The sequence below is a fragment of the Triplophysa dalaica genome, chromosome 4, assembly GCF_015846415.1.
Source record: "Triplophysa dalaica isolate WHDGS20190420 chromosome 4, ASM1584641v1, whole genome shotgun sequence".
NCBI classification, from domain to species: domain Eukaryota; kingdom Metazoa; phylum Chordata; class Actinopteri; order Cypriniformes; family Nemacheilidae; genus Triplophysa; species Triplophysa dalaica.
The window spans coordinates 27,010,142-27,037,358 of NC_079545.1; the positions used below are offsets into that span (position 1 = coordinate 27,010,142).

Below are 27,217 nucleotides of genomic sequence, written 5' to 3' on the forward strand. Positions count from 1 at the left end.
GTGACATGGTTTGCAGGCCCATCAAACCCAGACGTACATGAGCCAGACTGAGGTTGCGATACCTGGGCCAACTACAGGTGAGTCAACTGTCAGTGCTACCATGTCAACTGTTAGACAATCGTGACCCTGCCTGTCAAACTCCAGCTAATGTCACTGTTATTGTTATTCATTTCAGTTCAGTTATTCATTCATTTACCTCATCTACTGCACTGTAACTTTCATAACTGCATTACCTCATCTACTGCACTGTAACTTTCATAACTGCACTAACTCATCTACTGCACTGAAACTCTATTAACTGCACCTACTCATCTATTGCACCATAACTTCAATAACTGCATTAACTCATATACTGCACTGTAACCTTAATAACCTCATCTACTCATCTATTGTACCATAACTTCAATAACTGCATTACCTCATCTACTGCACTGTAACTTTCATAACTGCACTAACTCATTTACTGCACTGTAACTTCAATAACTGCACTAACTCATCTACTGCACTGTAACTTCAATAACTGCACTAACTCATCTACTGCACTGTAACTTTCATAACTGCACTAACTCATCTACTGCACTGAAACTCTATTAACTGCACCTACTCATCTATTGCACCATAACTTCAATAACTGCATTAACTCATATACTGCACTGTAACCTTAATAACCTCATCTACTCATCTATTGTACCATAACTTCAATAACTGCATTACCTCATCTACTGCACTGTAACTTCAATAACTGCACTAACTCATCTACTGCACTTAAACTCTATTAACTGCACCTACTCATCTATTGCACCATAACTTCAATAACTTCATTAACTCATCTACTGCACTGTAACCTTAATAACCTCATCTACTCATCTATTGTACCATAACTTCAATAACTGCATTAACTCATATACTGCACTGTAACCTTAATAACTTCATTAACTCATCTACTGCACTGTAACCTTAATAACCGCATTAACGCATCTACTGCACTGAAACTCTATTAACTGCACCAACTCATCTATTGCACCATAACTTCAATAACTGCATTAACTCATCTATTGTACCATAACTTTAATAACTGCATTAACTCATATACTGCACTGTAACCTTAATAACTTCATTAACTCATACACTGCACTGTAACCTTAATAACTGCATTAACTCATATACTGCACTGTAACCTTAATAACTTCATTAACTCATATACTGCACTGTAACCTTAATAACTTCATTAACTCATCTACTGCACTGTAACCTTAATAACCGCATTAACGCATCTACTGCACTGTAACTTCAATAACTGCACTAACTCATCTACTGCACTGAAACTCTATTAACTGCATCTACTCATCTATTGCACCATAACTTCAATAACTGCATTAACTCATCTACTGCACTGTAACCTTAATAACTTCATTAACTCATCTACTGCACTGTTACTTTAATAACTTCATTAACTCATCTACTGCACTGTAACCTTAATAACTTCATTAACTCATATACTGCACTGTGACTTTAATAACCACATTAACTCATCTACTGCACTGTAACTTCAATAACTTCATTAACTCATCTACTGCACTGTAATCTTAATAACCGCATTAACGCATCTACTGCACTGTAACTTCAATAACTGCACTAACTCATCTACTGCACTGAAACTCTATTAACTGCATCTACTCATCTATTGCACCATAACTTCAATAACTGCATTAACTCATCTATTGTACCATAACTTCAATAACTGCATTAACTCATATACTGCACTGTAACCTTAATAACCGCATTAACGCATCTACTGCACTGTAACTTCCATAACTGCACTAACTCATTGACTGCACTGTAACTGTATTATCTGCATCTACTCATCTATTGCACTATAACTTCAATAACCGCATCAACTCATCTACTGCACTGTTACTTTAATAGCTAATGTCTAATTAATGTCACTTGCACTATTGTATAGTCTATATTGTTATCTGTTCATAACCACCTTTACATTGTTGTTCACAGTATATATCCTTCTGTATATGTTGTCCATAGTACATACCGACTGTCATACTGGCAAAGAACATTTGTATTGTATTCTGTATTTATTCAAACTGTATCTCCTGCACTTGCTAACTGCACTTCTGGTTAGACCTAAACTACATTTCGTTACACTGTACTTGTATATGTGTAATGACAATAAAGTTGAATCTAATCTAATTTAGGACAATTCACACTGTATTTATTACCATTTTCCCTTCTTGATTGGTTTTTAGCAACACTTGATTCCATGAATCAAGTAAATGAAAGCAGCGGTTCGAAGGAGCTTTTATATGATGACTCGAAATTCTGCTGGCGTAGACTGGATAAAACAAGAAAGAAAGGATAGTTTTGATTAACATTGAAACGTGTCTTAAATAGCAAGAACAAAATATCCAATAGATATTCTCTAATCCAACAAGAGACCGACGTCTCGCTGTTGACTGTTGGTCTAAACCGTGAAAATCTCTTAACTCCTGATTTTTAATATGGCAACTGGCAACCTTCTGGTCACGAGTCCGACTCTCTAACCATTAGGCCACGATTGCCCCTTGGGACTGGCAGGTAACAAGGATAACACTAGGTAAGATATCACTTGAGCACTGACTGAAGTCAAGAAACTAACTTTGTTTACTTCGACACAACAAATGTTAAACATCTCAACGCAGAAGGCAAACGTTCTTAAAATAAATAACAGTAAATGTTATTAGTTTTTGTCCGTAATGTTTGTTAGTTTACATGTAGTGTTTCCCCTACCATTATATAAGCGGGGCGCCCCGCCACCCTTGAACGTCAAGTAAATTTGATTTGATTTTCTTTATAGCGCCATATTACAATTTGGTATTTTATTAAACAAACTAAATAGCCCTTAAGTAATATGTTATTTATCTTATTTCCACGATGGCATGTCTTTTCTGTCTGTGTTTGCGCGTTTACAATTATCCCAATGAGTGCGCACGCGCACACACTCCCACACAAACAAACACTAGCGGACAGAAACGCGCGGCGGGAAATATGTCGCGTCACTCAGATGAAAACAGGTTTTTCAAACGCTCACAGGGAATTGAAGATGGCAACACTCACTCTACTGCGAGTAGCTGCCGGAGTAGCTCTTCTGCTCCAAGTCTAAGTGTTGCGCATCCTGCCCCTGACAAGCATCAAAATTCCAGTCATCACCGGATGAAAGGTTTTGACCCAGCTTGGCTGTCAGAGGGGAAATACTTCCCTTGGCTGTACAAGACTGATCTTGGTAAGTATACTAAAAACATACATAAATAAATGTGACAGCAGGGTTCTCATCTACTAATTACGTACGGCCTAACTTATTCATAATATATTGTGGTAATTACATGACGGGTCAGTGAAACCTGCAATTTCATTAACAATAAAATGTATATTACATAAAAAATAAAACTATTTACAGTTTTTCTCCATTGCTTTGGCTCAATTCTCAAATGAAAATTGTATTTTCCTAAACAACAAGATCAGATCTCTGAATTTAGCTTATTTTTCACATCAGATTGAAATTTCTTATTGATTTGAGCAAATTGCAAATGCTTTGGCACATGGGTGCAAACATTAAGTACAATCAACTGCAGTTTGCACAACAAATAATTGCATAGGGCTTGTTGATCAAAACTGATGGGTCAATTCTCACTTAAACTGTCAAACTTTTCACAACTTCTCAATCATTTTTCATCGTGTACGCCAAAAAATGTATCAATGAAATAAATGAATTCCTAAAATGAATTTAATAAGCCTCATTCTAACTTAGTGTAATTTTATATAAATCATTATTATGGTTTGTACGGCCAGGACATGCAGTTCCTAAAAGTAATTTTACTACATGAAAAATTAAATTTAGCAGGTGCATAATAAAGCTCCCACTTCAAAACACAGTATTTTAACACTTTTGTGAATAATTTCCTTTCAGGGACTTTGGGAAAACGATGAAAGGCAAGATTTGTACTGTCACACTAATAGTTTTTGCAGTGGATTGCTGAATATTTCTTTATTTTATTCCTCTTTGACATCTCGTTCGTTGGCCTCGTCTGTTTCTGTTATCCAGTTTCATTGTCACCACAAAATGGCGGCCACGTTAACTAGTGATTAAAAAACATCACTTTCTCCTCTTGGGTTCTGTCTTTGGCCGCGTGAGCGAGAAGGGGGAGTATGCAGACCTGAAGCATGCTGTTTTATTCTTATCCATGCAGTTTTTACATCTTAACATATATATATATAATATAGATATGTGTGTTTGTGTGTGTGTGTGGTGTGTGTGTAATTTAAACTCAAAGACAATACAATTAATATGTATTGGCGACCAGGTCAATGTTGTGTCTGGATCAACCTTAGCTAACCACGTGTATACCAACTCTATTAACTAATTTATTCTCATTTTGTCTCAATGCAAGATGGCCTTTCCTGGTAAGATATTCTTCTGACCCTGTTAACTTGCATTATATATTATATATAAACCATTTCAGTTTAGCTGCACACGTACTCAAGTTTTTTATAAAAAAATCAATAATTGAGCACCAACAATCACAAACATGTTCAAACTCAAATTGAAAGATAAGTCCCATATGGATCTTGATTTGAGTTGTTACAGAGATAATCCAATTATCTATTGTACATACAATATACCTCTTTGATATTTTCATTGAATATTTTAACTTAATGATCTGGATTAAAATGTATACGTGCACCTTACGTGGGTTGTATCACGTTTGTGATTGTTACTGCTCAATTAATCATGTATCTTGTTTTCTTAATAGTAGTTGATGGCTGTCTAATTAGGCCTATTATGTTGTGACATTATTGATCTCATTTGTAATAATACTTGGAAATATTAAAAACAATATTGTATGATCGTGCAGTTGTACTGTCTTGTTATTTCAAAAAGTTTTAGAAAAATTAATTTCTCTGAACTTCCCCTACTGTTTAACTACCATGAGGATGGAAGGTAATGTGCTGTAGACAGAGATGAGACATCTATTAACGGAATGTACAGAGTGTTCCAGGGTGTTATTTGAATGTCATGCTGTGATTTGGGTGTATTTCTTTTGTTTCTTTAATTTGGTTAGCTTTGCTGTGGATGTATGTGAACGCTCATCTCTGCTGTCCTGGTGCATAGCACTTGTGTGAATGTCACCATTCAATTCTGGCAACTTCTAACTGAACCTGTTTCGTATGAGAGTATGCATTGAAGAGAGTACTGTAACACAACGTTGAAACGAGAACTGACATGTTTTCCTGGTTTGCAACAATTCACACTTGCAAACGTGTCTTTGAACCGCCAGCCTGATAAGCGGGTCAGTGAATGGTGCTGTAATTGCACTGGACCGGATGGCTGCTTGCCGGAGCTGGATTACCTTCCCCTGTTGCAAGTCTTGTCTATGGTGTATTACAGTTTTTCTCAATTGCTTTGGCTCAATTCTCAAATGAAAATTGTATTTTCCAAAACAAGAAGATCAGATCTCTGAACAATTAGCTTATTTTTCACATCAGATTGGAATTTCTTATTGATTTGAGCAAATTGCACATGCTTTTGCACATGTGTGCATAAATTAAGTACAATCGTCTGCAGTTAGCACAACAAATAATTGCATAGGGCTTGTTGATCAAAACTGATGAGTCAATTCTCACTTAAACTGTCAAACTTTTCACAACTTCTCAATCATTTTTCATCGTGTACGCCATCACATTCAAAACAATCCATTCACTTATCAAAAACTGGTATCCATTTATCCATTTCATTTAGTCATTTGGCAGAAGCTTTTATCCAAAGCGACTTACAGTGCACTTATTACAGGGACAATCCCCCTGGAGCAACATGGAGTAAAGTGTCTTGCTCAAGGACACACTGGTGGTGCCTGCTGGGATCGAACCAGCAACCTTTTGGTTGCCAGTTCAGTGGTTTAACCCACTAGACCACCATCTCCATTATCGTATATCGTATTATGCTATACACACATGTAAATTACATAAATATCTGACATTGATATTGTTTGTAATGTCTGCTACAATGGCAAATTATGTTGTTGATGTCTGGGATAATGTCAGCTTCCAACGAACCAACATTGTTAGGGAGTTGTTTGCGGCACATGAAAGGATAACAGTGGAGTTGCTTCCACCATACTCACCATTCCTAAACCCAATAGAAGAGTTTTTTTCTGCTTGGAGGTGTAAAATATATGATCATGGACCACAAGATCAGATGTCTCTAATGGATGCCATGAATGCTGCATGTAAGGACATCACAGCTGATCATTGCAGGGGATGTGTGCGGCATTCAAGGAGATTTTTTCCCCGGTGCATGACAATGGAAAACATAGGATGTGATGTTGATGAAAATCTTTGGCCTGACCAACAAGAGCGACAGGATGTCCGACAAGAATATTTAGTTTTTCATGGAGGTTATTTTGTTGTTATTTACTATTGTATTTTTGTTGTAACATACCGTAAGAAATATGAAATGTTAAGCAATTGGATAAGCAAGATTTCAGTTTACATGTAATACAAAGTAATATTATACTAAGTAATTAGTTACTGTATTTGAATTACTTTTCCCTTGAAAAAGTAAAGTAAGGGATTACTCATATGTTTTCTGTAATTTAATTGCAGTTACTTTTGATGTAATTAAACTAAATACTTTGTGAAATATATGCTGTGCAATAGTGTAATTGACATCAAAATTCAAAGTCTAACTTTAAAATCTGTGCTTTAATGTATAATTCTCACATTTGTAATACTTTGCTCAGTTAATAATATTATTTATTTGAATGAATTAAATAAGCTGTTTCATGTCTATCCTTGAATCACTTAACTAATCAAGGTTGATGTAGGATATAGAAAGTCATTAGTAATGAGTAACTAAATACTTTTTGGACAGAGTAATTTGGACAGTAGTCTAATTACACTATTGAATATGTAATGAGTAACTAGTAATTAATTACTTTTTCAGAGTAACTTACCCAACACTGCATACAAACATAAATGTACTGAATAAATCGAAATGTTATTTTTTTTTTTTCTATGTACTATTGACTCTTCTCAATTTTTTTTTATGAAACCTAATTTCCATGGGTGACTGTCATGGTGAAAAAACAACTAAACATTTTGACCAGTGTGGCTCACTTGATGACAAAAGTACTTTATATTTTGGTGGCCTTGGCCAAATTACTGACAAGATAACTAGGTTTTGAAGCATGAATTAAATGTTTTGGGTGAGTAACTTCATTTTGCAGACATGCAATAAAGTTCTTATGTTCCAGCAAACAGTTGTGACATTTGCACTCACAGTTTAGAGAATGTTAAGACTGTTGCGAAAAATGTGCCAAAGCAATTGAGAAAAACTGTATGTGTATTGTTTTTCTTTTCTCACCACTTTCCTCCTGTTATGCTGTATTTTTCTTCTTAATCCATCTGGTTACACTGTACTTGTATATGTGTAATGACAATAAATTGAATCCAATCCAACCCAATCCAATAAAAATAAAACCGAATATAACTAATTGAAAATGTCTTTAAACACACTGATGTATGTAATCACCACCGGACACAGATGGCTGATAAACACATGTTTGTTTTACTCATTTCACTCATGGTATTTAACTTGAAAAGTGCATTTCTTTACAACAAATTACTCAATTACTCACTAAACGGCAAAATTTAGCCACTATATTATTAATAATTTCTCCATCAACACCATGGAAATGACAAAAATTACCCGTCAGGAAATGCAAAGCGGTTCTCGAGTTGAAAGTGTTTCTGTTGAAAGTGTTTCTAAAGCAATATTTTATCTCAACAAATCACTTTCTCACTGTTCGGTATCTAGCTAATGTACCATAGAACATGTTACACAAAATTAAAAGTCTATTCCTTTGAAAAAACTAGAAAAATGGATTGCACTCTTTTTTTTCGAAGTTCACAATTTAACATTACACTCATCTTATGGAAGTAGATCTGAAAGAAAACATAATCAATGTGATTAAAAATGCTCTTATTCATTCTGACTGTAATGCTGATGTGGAAAATCCCCAAGACTACACTAAAACCGTCATTACACAGATCTGGTGATCACATTAAACTGAAAAGCAGTGTTTTCAATGTCACCGTCTTGTGTAATAGCCGTGTCTTACCATATCTTGGCAGGGATTGAGAAAGTTCTTGTTTCCGGTGCTCAGAAGAGACCAGACAGAGCATGTGCGTTTAGAAACATTACGATTGTCTCGCTCGGTTTTGAGGTTTTTGCTCAGGAGTTTGCAATGGACAGTGACACAGAAATCCTGGGATGTCCACAAACGAAAAGCATTTTAAAAGTCTGAATTTTTCCAATAAAACTGCTTTTAGCGTTGAATAATGTGCCTTATAAAGAGAACTGTGTTTAGTTTTTTACAAAATCTTGGTTTTATCATTTCAAACGGACTGTCAAGCAGATAAAGTCACACTACAGCTATGTAGACTTGGTCTGAAAATTAGTCATGTGAGTGAAAGGCTTCCCTCAGTGAGCCTCGAGTATCACATTGTTTTGTTATTGTAATAACAAGCTACATTCTTTCAATTGATTTGAAAAAAATATGTGTTTAATCACACATAGCACATATTTTTTAGCCATAATTTTACAATAAAGGAATTAGAAATTTTCAAAAGGAATTGGCCAATGTAAATTCTTTGGATTCAGCATTTTTAAATACTGTACTGTTTCTTTTGTTATTCATAATTATATAGACACTATTGAACTATTACTTAATACTCTCCAAGTGTGTTTGTTTTAAAACACATGTGGTCCATCTGTGCCCTTGGAGACCACAGATCACTTCCTGTCTCTCACACTGTCCTATAATTACTAAAGGCTAAAAGCCTGATTTTTTTAATCTAATGGGAAACCATTGATCATGTTTTCACGTAGTTTGCAGACGGTCCCTAGACGTTAAACAAATAAAGGGTCATCTGTGTCGACTTCTACGTTAATACCTTAATACATTTTATATATTTAAACTCATCCAATGAAGATCTTTTCACGTTATTCCCACCTGAATATCTGTATAACATCCAACTTAATGTCGGTCATTCTAAAGAGTCAAATAAACATCCATTGTGAGAATTTACACAGCCGTCTATCTGCTTGACTGATTGCGTGGGCGGAAGTCCTTGGCGGCAAATGTGAAAGTTATCCATTTCCGGGACTTAGTTTGTACGAGGTGAAGTTTCTCTTACTTTATTATCAAATAAAGAGGTATGTTTGCCTTTTATCCTGCATTGTGAACGTGCTTAGCTTTGCTGAATATCCATTGCTTCCATTGTTTTGCCTCCTTTGGATAAAAGCGTCTGCTAAATGACTAAAATGAAACCAGGCGCGTGCTGTCGGAGTCTGTTACTTTGCTTTGCTCTTATAACGTGTCCGTCTCCAAAACATTTGCGTTCAATGCGAGAGCAGACTCGGAAACCGCGTAGAAATGCAAAAAAACGAATTCAAACTCTGTGCATAATGCTGTTTAATTCTAATTTAAATGTACTTTACACTTCTTTAAACGAGAACACCATTTATATCCGAAATCACGCTAGATATACTTATACTTTTTATTCATTATTTTTTAAATATATTTCTTTGTTCTAACATTTCTGTGCAACATGTGATGGGGATAAAGGTCAGATCAAAAAGCAGTTAGAAAATTTGGCATTTTGCCAAATAGTGATGTGCCTTTTACATCGTCTTCAAATGGACACATTTTTTTCTCATATCACCTATCACAGTGGTTCGCTTAAGTACCTTTTTATGATTTTTTAAGCCAAGTACCCCTTGACCAGACCGTAACATTTTGCATTAAAATACATTGAAATGAGAGTCAGACTGTTATTATATCTGATGCACCCAAGCAGGTTTATTGCTTATAAATATTTCTGTATGTAGCTTTATGCAAATCTCTTATTAGTATTAGGCAAAACAGTTTAAGTTAAATCAGTGTTTTTCAGTTCAGGAAACTCAACATTCATATATCAAAATATAACCGCAACCTCTCGTAACTTGCATTATTTCGCACCCAGACACTGCCTCTGATTCCGGGTCCAGGTCTCAAAAATAACTTAAAAAACTTAAATGGGTTTTAAATGTATGAATTAATTTTTTATGCATATTTGTGTAGTCCTCATTTCTTATAACAATACTATATCATAATTTATTGATTTATTGATTTTCATTATTTATTCATTAATTTCATCATTTGGGAACCAATGATATATCACATAACTCAAATCTTTGTTTCTGTTTCAGCTTTTAATCTTTAGTCCTCTTCACAGACGCACCGAATAGTCAAAAACATGTCTTCACAACCCAAGAGAATGAAGCAAACCGAAATAAGGACTTCCCTAAGCCATGTGGGTAACAGTGTAAGTTTTCTTAGTTTGGACTCAGTTTTAGTGCTAATGATGATAATAATGTTTAAAAAAAATGTGGTTATTCTTAACCAAGAACGGTCAGAACGGGACAAAGCGAGCTGGTTGTGAATGAACATGTGTTGGCCTGTTTTAATCCATTGTTGGGGTAAACGAATACACATTTAGAGTTTATTCATAAGTGAGTTTTATTTCAACAAACCAGACTGCCAGAGCCCCTGAAGCTGAAGACGCGTCACAGGCTAGTGACACTGCTGAGGTGTGATGAAACCATCATTTCTAGATCACACAGGATTAATAACAGACAGTCTCTGAAGAAGTTTTTGCAGATCAGTTTTAGGATCAGAGATTACAATGTTACGTTCAAATATGTATTCTGATAGGTGTTAGTGATATTGTGATATTTGACATACTGTAAAGGTCAAACTCTTACAATAAAGAACACATAATGGAGGACAATCTAACTTTAGTGTTTAATTTTTCCAGGAGAGGATGGATAAAGTGCCTAAGAAAGAGGTTTCAAATGAAGTCTCTAAAGACCAGCAGCAGGTTGATCACTTACAACACATTTACTCATTAATGAATCATTTAAATTACAAACATTTATCAGTAGTATTCGCTGACGTAAATTTTTGTTTGTATATAATTTTTTTTTTCTTTCCATATAACAGGACAAGGAAGAGAAATCATTCAAGTATCGTTTAAACTCTGAAAAATATTCAGTACATTGTGATCCATCCATGACTGTATTAGATGCTCTTAATACAAGTCATGTTTTCAAAAAAGAAAAAGAAAAGACAAAGAACAAAGACAAGCAAGTACTTATTCTAACATCAAAACAACAAATGCCTACAGCTGCTCTGAAGATGGATTTCCCCTGCTGTCTCATTGACAACGATGTGATTATAGACGTAGACTTCATTAAAAATGATAGAAGTGATTCTATGAAACAAAATAAGAACCTGCCACTGCCCAGCAACCCTGACATGTTTGTCATCTTCTATATAAAAAAAAAAGGAGGAGACAAAATACAATTGCTACTTAAGAGCGAAGCACTGAGAAAGAGAGTAGAATATGTTTGTGTATATGCACTCAAAGAAGACACATTGAAAATTGCTCTCAAGCGTGACGGCCGATTCAAAAAGATCATGTTCCAGAAACACTGTGCGCTCTATGAGTCTGGTACAGAGAGCAGTCATGAGATGTCACAGCCTGTGAAACATCTCGACCAAAAGATTTTTAACGTAATTGTGCTCAGTAACACCAAACAGCCTGATAGTCTAGAGGATTGGACTCTTCCAGTCAAGACTGAACCTGATGTAGCTTCAGATGTTGATGTGGCAGATGATGCTGACACCAGACAGACACCTGTGAACACTGAGCACGAAACAAAACACAAGAAAAACCCCAATAACTCCACAAGACCATCAGCTAGACGGTCTGCACCTAAAGAAATTCCGCATTCTGGAGAGATTCGGAAACTTCTGCTTGATCAGTTTACAGGTTTACTACAGCAGCTAAAGCAGAGAGAGAACCTCAGAGACAACGCTCAGGTCAAGAAGTTCTTCAGAGAAGAATATGATAAAAGTGTTGAGAGTTTCTCAGAAGTGAAGAAAGTGAGAGAGATCATGAGACTCTGTGACTCTGTGTGTCAGATCAGACGTCAGGGGTCTTCCAGAGGAACTGGATTCTTGCTCTTCAACGGATTTATTCTCACTAATGCACATGTGATTGAGAAATGTAACGCTTCAGATATCACAGCTGTGTTTGGTTATGAAGACCTGGACCAGAACACCAAGCGTGTACCAATAAAAGACATCACATGTTTCTTTTATGGCAAAGATGACGAGGATAACCATCTCGACTATGCTCTTCTTGAATTTAATTCTGACGATGACATGGCTAAGTATCCTCAATTGCTCGATCATTACAGACAGGACACACCTGATAACAGAAGTGAGATCTGCATTGTGGGCCATCCAGAAGGTCAGGTGAAGAAAATGGACCCGTGTTTTGTCATTGGTGGAGACAATCGATCTGAGGCTGCAGATGAACACGTATCTAAAAATATCAGTTTCTATCATGTTATGACACAAGAGTCCTTGAAGCAAAAATGGGATTTTCGTAAGAACCAGATCACTTATGACTCTTGTTTTTTTCATGGATCTTCTGGCTCTCCAGTCTTTGATGCAGATTGCAAACTGATCGGTATTCATACCGGTGGATATGTGTACCATGAAAATAAAACTAAAAGTGTCATGGAATACGCATATGCCATGCAGCCAATCTTAGACAACATCAAAGCAAAATGTCGAGTTAAAGGCAGAACAGACATTGTAAATATCTTTGAAGATAAAATCAGAGGTGATGCTCCGTAATATTAGATTAGATTAGATTCAACTTTATTGTCATTACACATATACAAGTACAGTGTAACGAAATGTAGTTTAGGTCTAACCAGAAGTGCAATTAGCAAGTGCAGGATATTCATACAAATCAAATATATTAAACACGCTCTCTTTTTAAAAACATAAACATGTTTCAAGGAAAAGTATATATGTCATCAAGCATGTGTGTATATTGTAGACAAGTGTTTTATATCAGGGATCATGCCCAAAGAGCAGAGCCGTGAACACTTTTGTTTCCAGAGAAGCACACTTATGCATTAATCACTATTTTGTTCCATTTATTATGTGTATTTTATTTACATTACATTAATTCAAACTCGTGTATTCAAATATCCATATAGACATCTGTATTCATATATTTTTATTCTTTCTTATAGATACTTTATATACTTATTCACAATTATTTTACCATGATTTCATCCTCATCGAACAGTTGACTTTGATTTATTTTTTACAGTAAGCATTTCATTATCTTAATCTGTTTGGAAATGTGATGTTAATAAAGGGAAATTCCCAAACTATACATGAGTATTCTCGTTGTTTATAACAAGATACAAATTGTTTTACTATTTTTTAATCTTAAATATGAGACCGTAATTCACACCAGCTGTAAAGTTTGGCTCTAGAATAAAATGTTCCAATGCTTGAAATGAGCAAATACATATGACATGCACTACTTTCTTAAAGACAAAAGCAAACTGGTTTCTAACCAGACTCTATACCTGGAAACGAAACCATTACCGTGTGTGAGAATGTTTCGCTTTTGTCTGCAGTTCAGCATTTTTAACTTCGAACGTATCTCACATCAGGACCATCAGACTAGACTATCACAACCTCAACCAGAATGAACTCATCTGAAATCATAGCAGACGCTACAAACACCATCATGACATTAAACACTTTTAAGACACGTTTCACCACAAAAGGTTTGTCAACCCTCGGAGACAAACAAACACCATCAGACAGAAACACCATTAAAAGCCTTGTTTCCAATTGTTTTAATGTGCATTTTTAGAGATATTGAATCAAAAAACTCTGAATGGAAACATCAAGATACGCATCAGTTCTAAAAATGTGCTAAACATGATTTTATCCGTTAAGAAGATTTGTGAATAAACTACACTGGAAACACATTTACACAATCAATTCCTCAATGTGCATTAGAAGTCACGCAAGTGATTTTTTCTCTTAGCCACAAATTGATCAGAAAGTTGTGATTTTGTTCTTTTTGATTCACTGGATGCAAACAGTGCTTTATTGCAAGCGTTTCATGCTAAACTACAATTTTGATGGGAACATAGCAACCATCAGAAGCTTGCGTTTCCAGTCTGAACATCTATACATTACAAAGAGTATTACTGAATATAAAATTACATAGGCTATATTGTGATATATAGGTATATTGTCACATATTTTCAATATTAAAGTGGCAATTCTCTGTGTTGTAATACATTTAAAAATATATATTCTGCGTGTTCTTTATAATTTGCCATTATGTTATTTCACATATTGATCATTCTGAAATATATTTCCGTTTGTAAGGGAAATAGCACTGAAACATTGCTGAAAACAAATCAACTAAAAAAAATGTTTCAATTGGTTTAATATTCGTAGCACTTTGAGGAATATTAAGGTTCAGTACAACAAACTGCAGACACAAGGGAAAGGTTCAGATTCAGTCACGTTACGGCAGCCTATCATTAGCTACACCACTAGATGGCGCTGTACACCATCACATGGACGATGTGAGAGTCATGATAGACTATAGCAGTACAGACAGCCCAAGTGTATACACAAGTAAGGTGTGCGAACATGTCAGTGCAATTGCTTTGGAACCTGCTGATCCAAATATGGTAAGAGGCTTTACATTTCCCTCACACGCTTGCAGTATTTCACCAATCCCTAATTCTGGTTAACTGGCCAATCAAAGCACATCTCGCTTTTCAGAGCGATGAACCGTTTTAAATAATCAGCGTTTCAGGAGAGATACAAACATACATTATGTGGAAATTACAAGGTTTTTAACCTTAGTGTATACAAATTACATTTAAAATAAAGGATTATAAATTTTAGCCGTCCTATGACTCTTAAAATTTATTTCCCAGAGCACAACAGAAAGGATTCAGTCAGTACATTTTATATACTTGCAGTCAGATTCACTTCGTAACTAAATTTAAGTTTGTACTTTGTAACTAGATTATATTTTTGTAGTTGTATATACACCTGTCCAGTGTCAAATTTCAGAGTAAATTTGTGAATAAACTGCTGTATACGTCAGGCCAGTTACGTTTATGTTCAAGAATTTGAGCAAAACCAGTATGTGCAAGTACTACGGTAAGCAGTCTTCGTAGAGCTTATTTCAGGGTTGCTCAGCCAATTTGTACATGCACATGTTTATATTACAATTCACTTTATAATGTTGTTTTTATGTATGCCGAACACCAGCACGCTACAAAAAATTCAAGCAAAACCCAAATTAATTCAGTCACAATATTGGTTAATCCAAGATGTTTTATTGGTTAACTTGCAGACTGAACATCCATCTGACAGTTTAATCAAACAGACCGAAGCCCATGTCTTGGTCGGACTCCTCAGACTCCTCTTTAGGCGCCTCCACTTTGGCAGCAGGAGCTGCAGCTTTCTCCACAGCAGCTGAGGCGACAGGAGCTGCCACAGCGAAAGCGCTGGGGTCAGCCAGGAATGCCTTCACCTACAGAGCGCACGACACGTCATCAAATTGTTTTACAGTTCGACAAAGTCGCATTACATAGAGAATATTTTTGTTAAGACTGTCTGGAACTAAGCGTCCCTGTCTGCCGGGGTGTGGGCAGACAGGGGATTTAAGAAACAGGTTACTATGTGCAGGACATGACAGAACGACACTGAGCAGACGTTTTGTAACTTGTCCTGCAGAGACTCAAAGACAACGAATGGAATTGGAGTTTTACCTTTTCGGCCAAGGGGAAAGAGTAGTCCGTCTCCACGGCAACAGCCAGGACCTTCTTGTATCCATTGATAATGGAGTGAGGGATGGAGGCAAGGGTGGGGTAGCCGATCTGTAGACAGACGCTAGCGATGTTCCTCACACCCTGAAAGGGGAAGAGAAGGATTAAACCGACTGAATAACATTCACACCTCTTGGCCCCTGACAAACTCCAGATTATTTGCGATAACTAGAAATGCATCTAAATGTTTTGAACAAAAAATTGCTCACTTATTTAACCTGATCCATGCTCCAGTAACACCAATGATAATAAAAAAAAGTTTAAAATTAACATTAAGGTTTAACGAACAGAAGTGCAGAGCATTAGTTTGAGAAACCTCACCTCCAGGAATCTCTTGTGCAGGGCTTCTTCAGTGATGTCCAGCACCTCTGGGCTGTACACGCTGCCATTATCATACACCTGCTGGATGATCAGCCCGTAAGAGAAGGGCGAGATGTTCAGCATGTTGAGGAGCGTGGCCTCGCTGGCGCCCACCTTATCTCCAGTTCTGATCAGCTGGACGTCGCTCTGCAAGCAAATAAAAGAACATTAACATTAAGACCATTTTGAAAGTGTTACATCTTAACTCAAATTGGATTGAGGTGCTTAATGTTCTCCTTTAAATTTTAAAGACACAAGACTACAGAAGGTTAAAATGTGACAACGAATTTCTTGATGGCAGATCATCCACAACCAAAACAGAATTTGGGGCAGTCATGTAGTAGTTAATATTTAAAATAAGTAACGTGACCTGACGGACATAACTTCACAAAGCATTATAATGTCCGAGTTGTAGTGTCCCTGTAAGTCTGGAGTAGTGACAGACAAGTACAGTACAAAACAGTTTGATTTCAGCAGGGGGAACGACAAACCAGCAGACACAGCTGATCTGTAACTTATCCTGCTCGTAACAAAAACAACCGATAATTCTCATGAAAATTCCCCTCACCAGGATTTCAATGGTTCCTCTGGAGATCTTTGTGGTGATACCCAGAGCCTGGAAGAAGGAGGTCTTCTCAGGACCGAGCCCGGTGTTCTGGGCTGGCACAGTTACTCCACACGGGGCAATGGCACCTGCACGGGCAGCAGCTGGCACCTAAGGGAATAAGAGTTTGTTAATTTAACACAAACATGCTTTCATTTGAGAAATGAGCAATCAAAAGTGTAAACTCACTTTGTTTGCCAACAGCAGATCCCTGATGTCTGGCAGATCTTCCTTTGTGAAAACAAAGCCAACATTACCACGGATGTGGGGAAGCAGTCTACAGGAAGAAAATAAATCTGATGTTCACATACAAAAATGAAACCGCACTCGCATAATTTCAACTTTGAAAGAAATTGTCAGACAAAATTAACATTACTTCATTAACAAAATGTCCACATTGGGCTCGATAATGTTTTAGCGAATATAGAATGTATGGCCCCAATCGTCCCTGTGAGTTACAGGTAACAAACTCACAGGCACAGCAGGGAACAAGTTTATTTGTGCAGGGGGAACGACGGACCAGCACTACAACAGCTGGCCAGTAACTTATCCTGCATTTCTATGCCTTGAGCAGATTTATATTACATATACTTGGACTAACAGTTTAAATGCAACATTAGATATTATGAAATTTCTCTATTGAGTGATTTGAATTAATCATTTAATCTCTTTAATACATTTTCAGCGCAGCAATAGACACCTCTCCAAAGCCGGGTTGTTCTCCAGATGGCCACGGATGGCCTTGCGCATCATGGTGTTCTTGCCCATAAGCACGACAGCCCTACCCCTCAAGCACAGACGGATCGCCTGCATCTGCTTGGAGCCGACATTGTCTGCACCCACGATGAAGCATTTGGGAAAGTCATCCAACAGTTGCTATACACACACCAAGAAAAGACAAATTAAAGAAACAAATTGATGGTCATAATTAATGTCTAGCTGATTCAGAATTTGTCTGAGACCATTCGTCCCTGTGAGCTACTGCAGCAAACTCACAAGCACAGCAGGAAACAAGTTTTTTTTATGCAGGGGGAACGACCAATCAGTAATGACATAGCTGATCAGTAGTTTTACCTGCACTTGTGTAAAAAACAACAAGTGAAAAGGACTTACGATGATTTTTATAAAATAGTTTGACTTCCACGTGGTCCTGTCTTCCCTGGGCATCTTGGCAGTGCTTCCAAGGATCGGTGAAAAGCCGGTTTAAAGACAAGGTTGATAAATCTGCAGAAATTACACGTGTTAATTAGACGTAACTTTTTTGTCAAACATGCAATGTCCATTAACGTTACATCTTAAAAATATTAGACAGGGTTCAAAATGATAATCGCGCCTAAAATCTGATAAAGTAAATTTACAGTCAATCTATACCGTATTAAACATTATTTAACTTTTATAGTTTTGATTATATTTAAGCAATACGTATCATAGTCACGTTATGGTTAGGAAGGGCCTTATGCTTCTGGCTTGAATTAATTCCTTAAACTTCTTTCATAGTTAAAACAGGCATTGTTATTTTGGAGACCAGCGTCATTACATTATATTGCAGAAACTTTTGATCTAAAACGGCGAATAAAAACTCCCAGTTAACAAGAGTTCTAATTTCTTCCCGTTCAACACATGGCGAGGCACAACTGCTAATGCTAGCGTGCTAAATGTAAAAAATATGCTACTTCGGTTTAAACCGACAATTACTCTCCGTAATGTTCATCGAAAATATTTCTGCTTATGACTATCCGTACATTAATTGTATTAATATAATTATAACCGTATGGACACATTTACTAGACATTAAATGGTTTAAATACAGCGATGAGCTGTAACAGGCCTCACCTCGCAGCAGGGACGCGTGAAAGAAGAGAGCGAAAGAGCGAGCGGCAAAACTTTATAGCAGGCGAACATCCAATCAGAATAGCGCTGAAGAGGCGTGTCTGTGTGTTGATTGGTCAAAACCCATGTCGTTTACTGTTAAACCAACGTAGGTAGGTTGTAAAAGCATTTTTTTGTAAATTAATTGTATATATAATATTTATTTTCATATATTTATTTCACGCGATTATAGAAAATGCTCTATTTAATTATATCTAATTACATTCATATTTTACTCAATTGTTTGTAGCATTTTTTTTATTTAATTATTTAATATTTAAAATTGAGGCGTTAAGTTAAACTACAGTGTAAATCAATCGCGTTTGTTCATAATTATTCTAAGAGTAATACAATTTGGCTTAAAGTTAAAATTTAAACATATCATACATGGAGCATCTAAACGAGAAAAAGCGCAGCTTCAATTTTTTTTAAACATATCCGGTATAAAAAATATATAAATTGAGATCATTTGGTTTGGGCGTACTATTACGAATGATCCAACCACGTAAATGAAGCCAAACATATATATAAAAACATAGCGGTTGGGCACATTTGAGTAGTTTTTAACAGTGACGTCATCCCAGTGCGACCACAATTTCTAAGCCACGTGGGGAGGTGATGTAAACACCCGCAGCGCGACTCTCCTCCGCCGTCTGTTCTCATGAACGCTATCAGCCCTTCAAAGTGAGCGAGACGAGTGCACACCGCTGCGCGTTTTCTGCGGATCATGCCCCAAGAACCCGATCCTCCTCCGGCCAAGAGATTCAAGCCGGGGTCTCCCTTCTTCCGCCTCGACAAGAAGCCCGGCATGCTTCTGCCGCGAGCTGGTCATGCGCCGATCAGCGTGGACGCGCAGAGAAGACAGCTGCCCATATACCAGGCGAAATCACAACTGATCAATCAACTCAGACAGCTGCATAATGCCGTGATAATAGGTAGAACTTATGACAATACATCTGTGTGTGATATCTCGGTTGATAGAGCTCATAAGTTATTATTAGGCTATATTTTGCACGATGGCAATACTATGACTTTTCTTTGTTAATTTAAGTAACGTTTCATAAATGTTTTTGCAAATACACCTGGATTTTTCTCAATATCACGAGTATCATTTCAGTGTCAGATTGCTTTACACAGCTGTCAGATGTTTGTGATGTGACTGTGTAACTGTTCTGCAAGTTTCTGTGAAATCAAGTTTTATGGCCAAAAGATGAATATCATGTGCGGTAACACGTGTGCTCCAAAACATTGACAATTGACGAAATTCATGTTTAGGCGAGACCAGCAGTCCTTTATTTCTGCAAATATAGATCAATGTTTTTATGACGTCATTCTGCACTTAAAGTCCCAGTGAAATAAAAAATGACAATTCTTATTTTTTCATGAAATATTGCAACGTTTATAGTAAATAATTTATCAATGTAGGTCATTCTCTGAAATGACTATCCATCTTAATTAGACTGCTTGGCCGGAGCATCCGTTAGCTCCTCCCCTTCAGCTGTCAGTCTGCTGTCAGTTTCATTTCAAAGTGCAACAGCTGTTTTTACACATCCAATCAATTTGCAGGGAAAAACGCAAGCCACGCCCACTCATTTTCTCCTTTAAAATTCCTTTTCACTGGGAAATTGTCAGAATGCAGAAGTAAAAACAATCGCAACTTCCGATTCACGGGTACTTTAAGCACACTTGTCAAATTCCAAGCTGTGAAATAAATTAAATGCTTTTGGCTATTATAAAGGGGGCGGAGCTACACAGTATGCCATGATCTTAATTATTCCAAAGCCTGATTAGGAACAAATAATAAACATTCTTTTCTGCGTCAGGTGAGACCGGGTCAGGTAAAACCACACAGATACCGCAATATCTTTATGAGACTGGCATCGGACGACAGGGTATCATCGCAGTAACACAACCCCGCCGGGTGGCTGCCATCTCTCTTTCTGGTCGAGTGGCAGAAGAAAAGGGAGTTCAGCTGGGGAAAATGGTGTGTTCTCTCTTTCACTGTTTTCAAATCTATGAATTGTGTAATACCTTACTCAGCTTTTTATGTTTCTATAAATGTTATTTCTCAGGTGGGCTACACAGTGAGGTTCGAAGATGTCACGTCGTCTGAGACCAAGCTGAAGTTTATGACAGATGGGATGTTGTTAAGAGAAGCTATAGGTGATCCATTATTACTGCGGTATACTGTGGTGATTCTGGATGAGGCTCACGAGCGGACCGTGCACACGGACGTTCTGTTCGGTGTGGTGAAAAGTGCCCAGCGCAAACGTGCGGAGCAAAACAAAGTACCTCTGAAGGTTTGAATCTGAGTTTTTTTTCACGAGCACACAAAATCATTTATTGTAGATGTTAACTTTAGTCAACTCTTGGCTATCTGCTTTTGCTGCGTTTGCAAGATATTCCTTTACATTGATCTCATTTTAGCTTTATAGAGTATGTGTTACATGTTTTTAATTTTTGTAAAATCTTTGCTCAAAAGAAATATACTGTATGTACCATTCCGTTTTTTGTATTCAACATATTTTCTGCATTTTCACTGATATGATCCTGCGTTCATTTTCTTTTCTTTTATATGTTTCATTTTCTTTATCCAAGACGCTGTGTATCATGTGATTACAACAATGTTTCATGTGGTGCTGATGCTGCATTTTCATTGGCTGCTTTGCAACTCTCTTCAGCGTTATTTCTAAACTGGAACAAATGAACTGTCTTTAGGTTTTAGTGATGTCAGCCACTATGGATGTGGACCTGTTCTCTCAGTACTTCAATAAATCACCTGTTCTGTATCTGGAGGGCAGACAGCATCCCATTCAGATCTTCTACACCAAACAGCCTCAGTCCGACTATCTGCAAGCAGCGCTGGTGTCTGTCTTTCAGATTCATCAGGTCTGTCCATTCTACACATTCTCTGATTTGAGAAACACGATTTTATAACACAATTTCAATGCATTGATGGACTTACGGGAATGTGGAAACCAGCATTATAAAAGAGAAATCTAGAGTTAAGTTTTATGTGTTTACGTTTTTATTACAGGAAGCTCCGCCTTCCCATGACATCCTGGTGTTTCTGACGGGGCAGGAGGAGATCGAAGCGCTGGCACGCACCTGTCGAGACATCGCCAAACACCTGCCTGATACCTGCGGACCGATGACAGTCATTCCTCTCTATGCTTCTCTCCCTCAAGCTCAACAGTTCAGGGTCTTTCAGCCCGCGCCGAAGGTCACTACAGACATTTCATCAACGGACGTGATAACACACGTGACGCAGTTTTAAAGCAAAAAGTCCCTTTAATTTGCCTGCTTTTTTGTACATTCTAGGGTTCGAGAAAAGTTATTCTGTCAACAAACATAGCGGAGACCTCCATCACCATCTCTGGGATCAAATACATCATTGACACTGGGATGGTGAAAGCCAAGCGCTTCAATCCAGGTAAAACTCTCAGAGCTTTACACTGTGTTGTCGATATTTGTTTGGATGTAATGCAATGTGCTGTTTGTGTTTCCCAGACAGCGGTCTGGAGGTCCTGGCCGTGCAGCGGGTGTCTAAAGCGCAGGCGTGGCAGCGCGCTGGTCGCGCCGGAAGAGAGGACGCTGGGTCCTGTTACCGCCTTTACACTGAAGAGGAGTTTGACCACTTTGCAAACATGACCGTGCCTGAGATACAGAGGTAAGAGAGGACTTGTGCAATCCACAGATGATCTGTGAAGCTAAAAGCACATCTGATATTCTGATTTGTGTTTGATCGCAGGTGCAATTTGGCCAGCGTCGTACTGCAACTTTTGGCTTTAGGAGTTTCTGATGTCATGAATTTTGACTTCATGTCTAAGCCATCACCAGGTAAGTTTGACTAATGCACAGCCCAACAAGGTTTTAAAGGGATTGTTCACCCAAAAATGTATAATAGTAGGAAAGTGACAACGGTAGTCAATAGTGCTCCAGAACTTTTTGCTGTCCTACATTCTTCAAAATATCTTTCAACAAAACCAAAAAATTATGAAGTAATTTTTCCCACTATGGTAGTCAATGGTGGCCAAGAACTTTGGAAGCATTCTTCCAAATATCTTTTTTCTTTCGTTTTTCTGTATTTTTAACTTAAGTTTGCATGCCTAGGACGATCAGTTTATAGAGACTGTTTCTATTATTTACAGAATATTCACTTTTCTTGAAGATATAGTCACAATGTTAATATGGATTTATTTAAAAGTGTATTTAAAGTGTCACAAAACCTCCCATTTCAGCTACATTCTACCTCACTGTCATTTTTGAAAAATGCAATTAAAATATTTGTGAACGCTGTTAAAAACCGCCGAAGGTTCCGCCATGGGAGACGGGCGCTCCAATCACAAGCCGCTGTCATGAATAATTAGGAGAAATGTCTTCTCATTGGTCAAGAAAGCACAGTCTCATGAATAATAATGAGACACAAACGCTTTATCAATGTACTGTAGTTCATCGCCACGTCACATCCTTGACGTTGGCTAGATGAGGATTTTAAACCCGCATCCTAAGCAAAAATGGCACAAAAAAGCTAGAAATTCATTAGTTTTCTAATAACGTACAGTTGCTAACATTGTTTTCTACGATGTGCAACACCACCATCTTTGTTTACATCTAAATAAATGTTGATTTGTGTTTCGTGGCTCTTTAATTGCATTAATATTATATAAGGGATATTGTACAGGCAGCCGGTTGTTATCACAGAAATAAGCCCTGACAGTGTGATCAGGTCATCTTGTATCACACTGAAGGGGTTTATTTCGCGATAACAGCCGGCTGCTTGTACATGAGGAAAAACTGGACATGAATTGTCAATTTGAAATATTTTTCACGTATGCCGACCTTCCGCGAGGAAAAGCAGTTTACTTTTGGTTTTAAGGTAAGAAACGACGTTCAAATGTCACGAACAGGCAAATTGCTTCAATCGTTTGTAAATATAATCACAAATATGTTTTAAAAGACATTTATATTTCAATTGTCCATAAAACCCGTCAAAATTATTTGCTACATCCGCGTTACCAGGTATTATTAGTTTTGAGAGGTTGTTATCTGGGAATAACGAACCTGCAAATGTTGCGACTGCCCAATCAGTATCAAGCATTCCAACAACCCATGTAATAAGTCTTAAATAGCACATCCGCGTGTTTGTTTTTGGGCAGAATCGATGCGGACGGCAGTGGAGCAGCTCAGCATCCTGGGGGCCGTCGACAGAAAAGATGAGGAGGTGTTATTAACCCCTCTGGGCAAAAAAATGGCCTCCTTCCCTCTAGAGCCCCGCTTCTCTAAAGTAAGAAACATTTCTTTATTTATAAAACCGATAACAGAGCTCAACTGTCATACCTAGAAGAGATACGTGCAGGTATGCGAATCAGATCAGTTCAGAAAAGCGTTCAAAATGTGTTATATTTATACAGAGTCTCACTTCTACAAGCATACATTTTATTGACAAACATTGAGCAGAAATGTGTATTTTCTTTATGCATACTTTTGTGTCTCAAACAACGATAATAACGGTTTGATTTGTGCTCTTGTATGTATGTGTAGACGCTCTTGATCTCTCCTGACTTCAGCTGCACAGAAGAGATTCTGACCATCATCTCTCTGCTCTCTGTGGACTCGGTTCTTTACAATCCGCCCGCTCGCAGGGACGACGTCCTCACCGTGCGCAAGAAATTCATCTCCAGTGAGGGTGACCACATGACTCTTCTCAACATCTACAGGGCTTTCAAGAAAGTCAGCGGCAACAAGGTACGGGACATGTTGTGACCTGTTTATTTATAATATGTACTATTGAGAGCCTCCATGAACCGCCACTGCCGGATGCATCCAAATAATTTTGACAGGTTTGTTTTGATAAATTGAATTAAAAATGTATTATATTTACAAATGATTAAACCAAATTGCCCGTTCTTCACATTTGAACGTAATCAGCTTTTTCTCACGAAAGGTCTGCATTCGGTAAAAATGAGCTTATAAAATATTTCAAATTCACATTTAATTTCCAGCTTTCTTCTTATGTGGTAAATAGCCGTGTAATAAGCAGGTGAATGTAAAAGCAGCCGGCTGTTAGAGCAAAATAATTGGCTAATTTTGCGTGTAAACTGTGCATAGAACGCAACCCACGCTGCTTTCTCTCTTCAAATGTCCACAATTAAAATAGCGAATATGTGCCCGAAAAAACGCTTAGAAATGTAAATCGGGCCTGGGTGTGATCACACTGTTGGTGCTTATTTCTGCGATAACAACCGGCTGCCTGTACATTATCCCTTACATGAGTTCATTTTCATACTTTGTGACAGGAGTGGTGTCGAGAGAACTTTGTCAACAGTAGGAACATGGGGCTCGTGTCTGAAGTTCGAAGGCAGCTCAGAGATATCTGCATCAAGGTACACACCAACTCGGTCTGATGTCGAGAAAATGTACAAAATAAATATTTTGATAATTAAGCGATGGATTTCAGATCATGCACTTTTGACTCTCGTCCTTCAGATGAACATGAAGCTGGAATCGTCTCAGTCAGACCTGGAGAATGTCCGTCGCTGTCTGGCTCACGGATTGTTCATGAACGCTGCGCAGCTGCAGCTGGAAGGCGGTTACGTCGCTCTGGACACACAGCAGGCCGTGGCGATCCATCCGTCCTCGGTCCTGTTCCAGGCCAAACCAGCATACGTGGTGTTTAATGAGCTCCTGCACACGTCCCGCTGTTACATGAGGGATCTGTGCCTTGTGGATGCCGATTGGCTGCAGGAAGCCGCGCCAGAGTATTTCCGCCGGAAGCTTCGCGCCACCAAGAGTTAACCCTCCATTAAATGTGCCATTTATTATTCCTGGATATTTATCATGGACTGCATGATAAGAAGTCATTCTAGCCATAGATGAGATTTTTCACATGTGTGTATTTTGTTAACACGTTTATTCCTATTATACGAATTATATGCATTTGCCGTTGGATCTTTGAAGACTGCACTGTTTTGTGCTAATATGCAACATGTGTGGCAGTTTTGCTAAAGACTTTCACTAGTTTGGGTAATCGAGAGCTTTATTAACCGAAACTTTTCTAGAAGTGAATGACTCCTTTGCTATAAATCTGAAGATGTCAGGACAGTTTCGGCAGCACTTTTATAAATGAACTTTTATTGATGAACGTTAAAGAGTGTTTGCATGGTTTTTTATAACCACCTTAGTATGAGAATCATACATTCAAAAAACTTCTGGATCAAGTTTAATTTGGTTTGCTGGAGACTGACCGATGGTAATTCCATGAGTGGACACAAGGAGGTTTTGTGTTTCTGTTATGAAATGCAGGATATTTTAATTCACTTAATAGTTTAATGTAACTGTTAGATCCTGAATCTCTTAGAAGTGATATAGAAGTCCATAAATTATAAACACAGCATGTAGAAACAACTTTAAAACTATTCTATTGTAAAAACACATCTTGAGTCTGGTTTTATGCCCTGTTCTAAATATCTAAACCAATTTTAGTCATATTATTGCCTTCTGATCTAGATATGATGGACGTATCATCGAATATAATATCGAAAATACCTTAGTTAGATACACAACAATTTACAATAATATAATGCATGCCACTTTTTATTATGAGGAGCAAAAACACGTCATATGCATACAAGTTGTATCAAATACTGCCTTGTTTGCTTCACTTTGTAGATCATATCTGAGACCACATGTATGTATAGATGTATCAGAGATTGTATACACGCTGTGCATGAAATCGGACGGAATAAATGAAGGACAGAATGTGACCACTCAGGTTTTTATGGTATGCAGAAGTACCAGTAGTACAGATGTTTAATATTAGTATGATTGTTTTCCATTACAGCATGAGCAAGAAGGCATCATTTGTATGTGACACAACGGTCAGAATTCAAAAGCAACGTCTGCTTGATCTCATTGTTATTAAATCATCTGAAGGTGAACTGGAGTGTGAATGTTTGTGCTTTTTGCATAAATAATTACTTAATTTTGTTACGTATTACTTTTATATGCTTGTTTATTTCCTCCGGCTTTCTGTTTTGGGAATATAAAAAAGCCAATGAAATTACATCATAGTGCTTTTAAAATGTAATTGACCACACTTACACATTAAAATGTTTTAAATACTTAAGATATACAGAAGTACATTGAAATAAACATTCGTATAAATTAAGGTTATTTGCATCTGTCTGGAATTTGGTCTAGGGTTATTATATTATTGGATGTGCAACAGCTTTTAGTTGTGGCTGTTTAAGACTTGCGAGGTCACAAAGCTTAAAGGAGTAGTTCGCCTTCAACATAAAAGTTCTCTCATAATTTACTCACCCTCTTGTCATTTCAAATCTGTATGACTTTCTTTCTTCTGAAGAAAAGAAGATATTTTGAAGAACGTTGTTAACAGCCCCCCTTTCACTCACATTGATTTTGTGTCCATACAATAGAAGTGAATGGGTGGGCTATGCTGTTCTCATACCAACATTTTTCAAAATATCTTCTTTTGCGTTCTGCAGAAGAAAGAAAGTCATGGCGGTTTGAAATGACAAAATGATGCC

The 27,217-nt window shown here is 37.4% G+C and overlaps 3 protein-coding genes and 1 non-coding gene across 9 annotated transcripts; 2 read left to right on the top strand and 2 right to left on the bottom strand.

The window, feature by feature from the left end:
• The first annotated feature begins 9,176 nt into the window (after positions 1 to 9,176).
• On the top strand, positions 9,177 to 13,351 carry LOC130419494 (serine protease FAM111A-like). 6 transcript variants are annotated; one of them, XM_056746283.1, is made up of 5 exons: positions 9,177 to 9,265; positions 10,301 to 10,416; positions 10,628 to 10,681; positions 10,909 to 10,971; positions 11,094 to 13,351. In XM_056746283.1, the coding sequence occupies exons 2-5, from the start codon at positions 10,348 to 10,350 to the stop codon at positions 12,798 to 12,800; spliced, it is 1,893 nt and encodes a 630-aa protein (XP_056602261.1). In that variant the 5' UTR covers positions 9,177 to 9,265; positions 10,301 to 10,347; the 3' UTR covers positions 12,801 to 13,351. The 6 variants fall into 6 exon arrangements, with proteins under 6 accessions (XP_056602261.1, XP_056602263.1, XP_056602265.1 ...); XM_056746284.1 differs by having other exon boundaries at positions 9,215 to 9,230; XM_056746285.1 differs by lacking the exon at positions 10,628 to 10,681.
• A 1,972-nt stretch (positions 13,352 to 15,323) lies between these two features.
• rplp0 (ribosomal protein, large, P0) lies at positions 15,324 to 18,674 on the bottom strand. The gene is made up of 8 exons (XM_056747348.1): positions 18,633 to 18,674; positions 17,913 to 18,023; positions 17,500 to 17,675; positions 16,989 to 17,076; positions 16,764 to 16,910; positions 16,157 to 16,342; positions 15,779 to 15,919; positions 15,324 to 15,540 (listed from the first exon to the last, which is right to left on the bottom strand). Exons 2-8 carry the CDS (start codon positions 17,964 to 17,966, stop codon positions 15,382 to 15,384), a joined length of 951 nt encoding a protein of 316 aa, XP_056603326.1. The 5' UTR covers positions 17,967 to 18,023; positions 18,633 to 18,674; the 3' UTR covers positions 15,324 to 15,381.
• On the bottom strand, positions 17,228 to 17,356 carry LOC130420240 (small nucleolar RNA SNORA63). The gene has a single exon (XR_008906599.1). It is a non-coding gene; the product is annotated as a small nucleolar RNA SNORA63 (small nucleolar RNA).
• Positions 18,675 to 19,280: 606 nt separating the features above from the next.
• Positions 19,281 to 26,664, top strand: dhx33 (DEAH (Asp-Glu-Ala-His) box polypeptide 33). The gene is made up of 12 exons (XM_056746993.1): positions 19,281 to 19,603; positions 20,492 to 20,652; positions 20,741 to 20,968; positions 21,387 to 21,557; positions 21,706 to 21,891; positions 21,990 to 22,101; positions 22,179 to 22,338; positions 22,420 to 22,508; positions 23,828 to 23,955; positions 24,213 to 24,416; positions 24,968 to 25,054; positions 25,158 to 26,664. The coding sequence occupies exons 1-12, from the start codon at positions 19,396 to 19,398 to the stop codon at positions 25,464 to 25,466; spliced, it is 2,043 nt and encodes a 680-aa protein (XP_056602971.1). The 5' UTR covers positions 19,281 to 19,395; the 3' UTR covers positions 25,467 to 26,664.
• Positions 26,665 to 27,217: the final 553 nt, after the last annotated feature.

Bases quoted from the DNA above. Each gene is read 5' to 3' on its own strand.
- LOC130419494 (XM_056746283.1), top strand. From the start codon at position 10,348: ATGTCTTCACAACCCAAGAGAATGAAGCAAACCGAAATAAGGACTTCC. The intron at 10,682-10,908 runs GTGTGATGAAAC...TAATTTTTCCAG, and splicing joins AGGCTAGTGACACTGCTGAG to GAGAGGATGGATAAAGTGCC. The intron at 10,972-11,093 runs GTTGATCACTTA...TCCATATAACAG, and splicing joins TCTCTAAAGACCAGCAGCAG to GACAAGGAAGAGAAATCATT.
- rplp0 (XM_056747348.1), bottom strand. From the start codon at position 17,966: ATGCCCAGGGAAGACAGGACCACGTGGAAGTCAAACTATTTTATAAAA. The intron at 16,343-16,763 runs GTGAGGGGAATT...ATTTGCTTGCAG, and splicing joins GAGGAACCATTGAAATCCTG to AGCGACGTCCAGCTGATCAG. The intron at 15,920-16,156 runs GTGAGGTTTCTC...TTCCCCTTTCAG, and splicing joins TGCACAAGAGATTCCTGGAG to GGTGTGAGGAACATCGCTAG.
- dhx33 (XM_056746993.1), top strand. From the start codon at position 19,396: ATGCCCCAAGAACCCGATCCTCCTCCGGCCAAGAGATTCAAGCCGGGG. The intron at 21,558-21,705 runs GTCTGTCCATTC...TTTTTATTACAG, and splicing joins CTGTCTTTCAGATTCATCAG to GAAGCTCCGCCTTCCCATGA. The intron at 25,055-25,157 runs GTACACACCAAC...CTCGTCCTTCAG, and splicing joins TCAGAGATATCTGCATCAAG to ATGAACATGAAGCTGGAATC.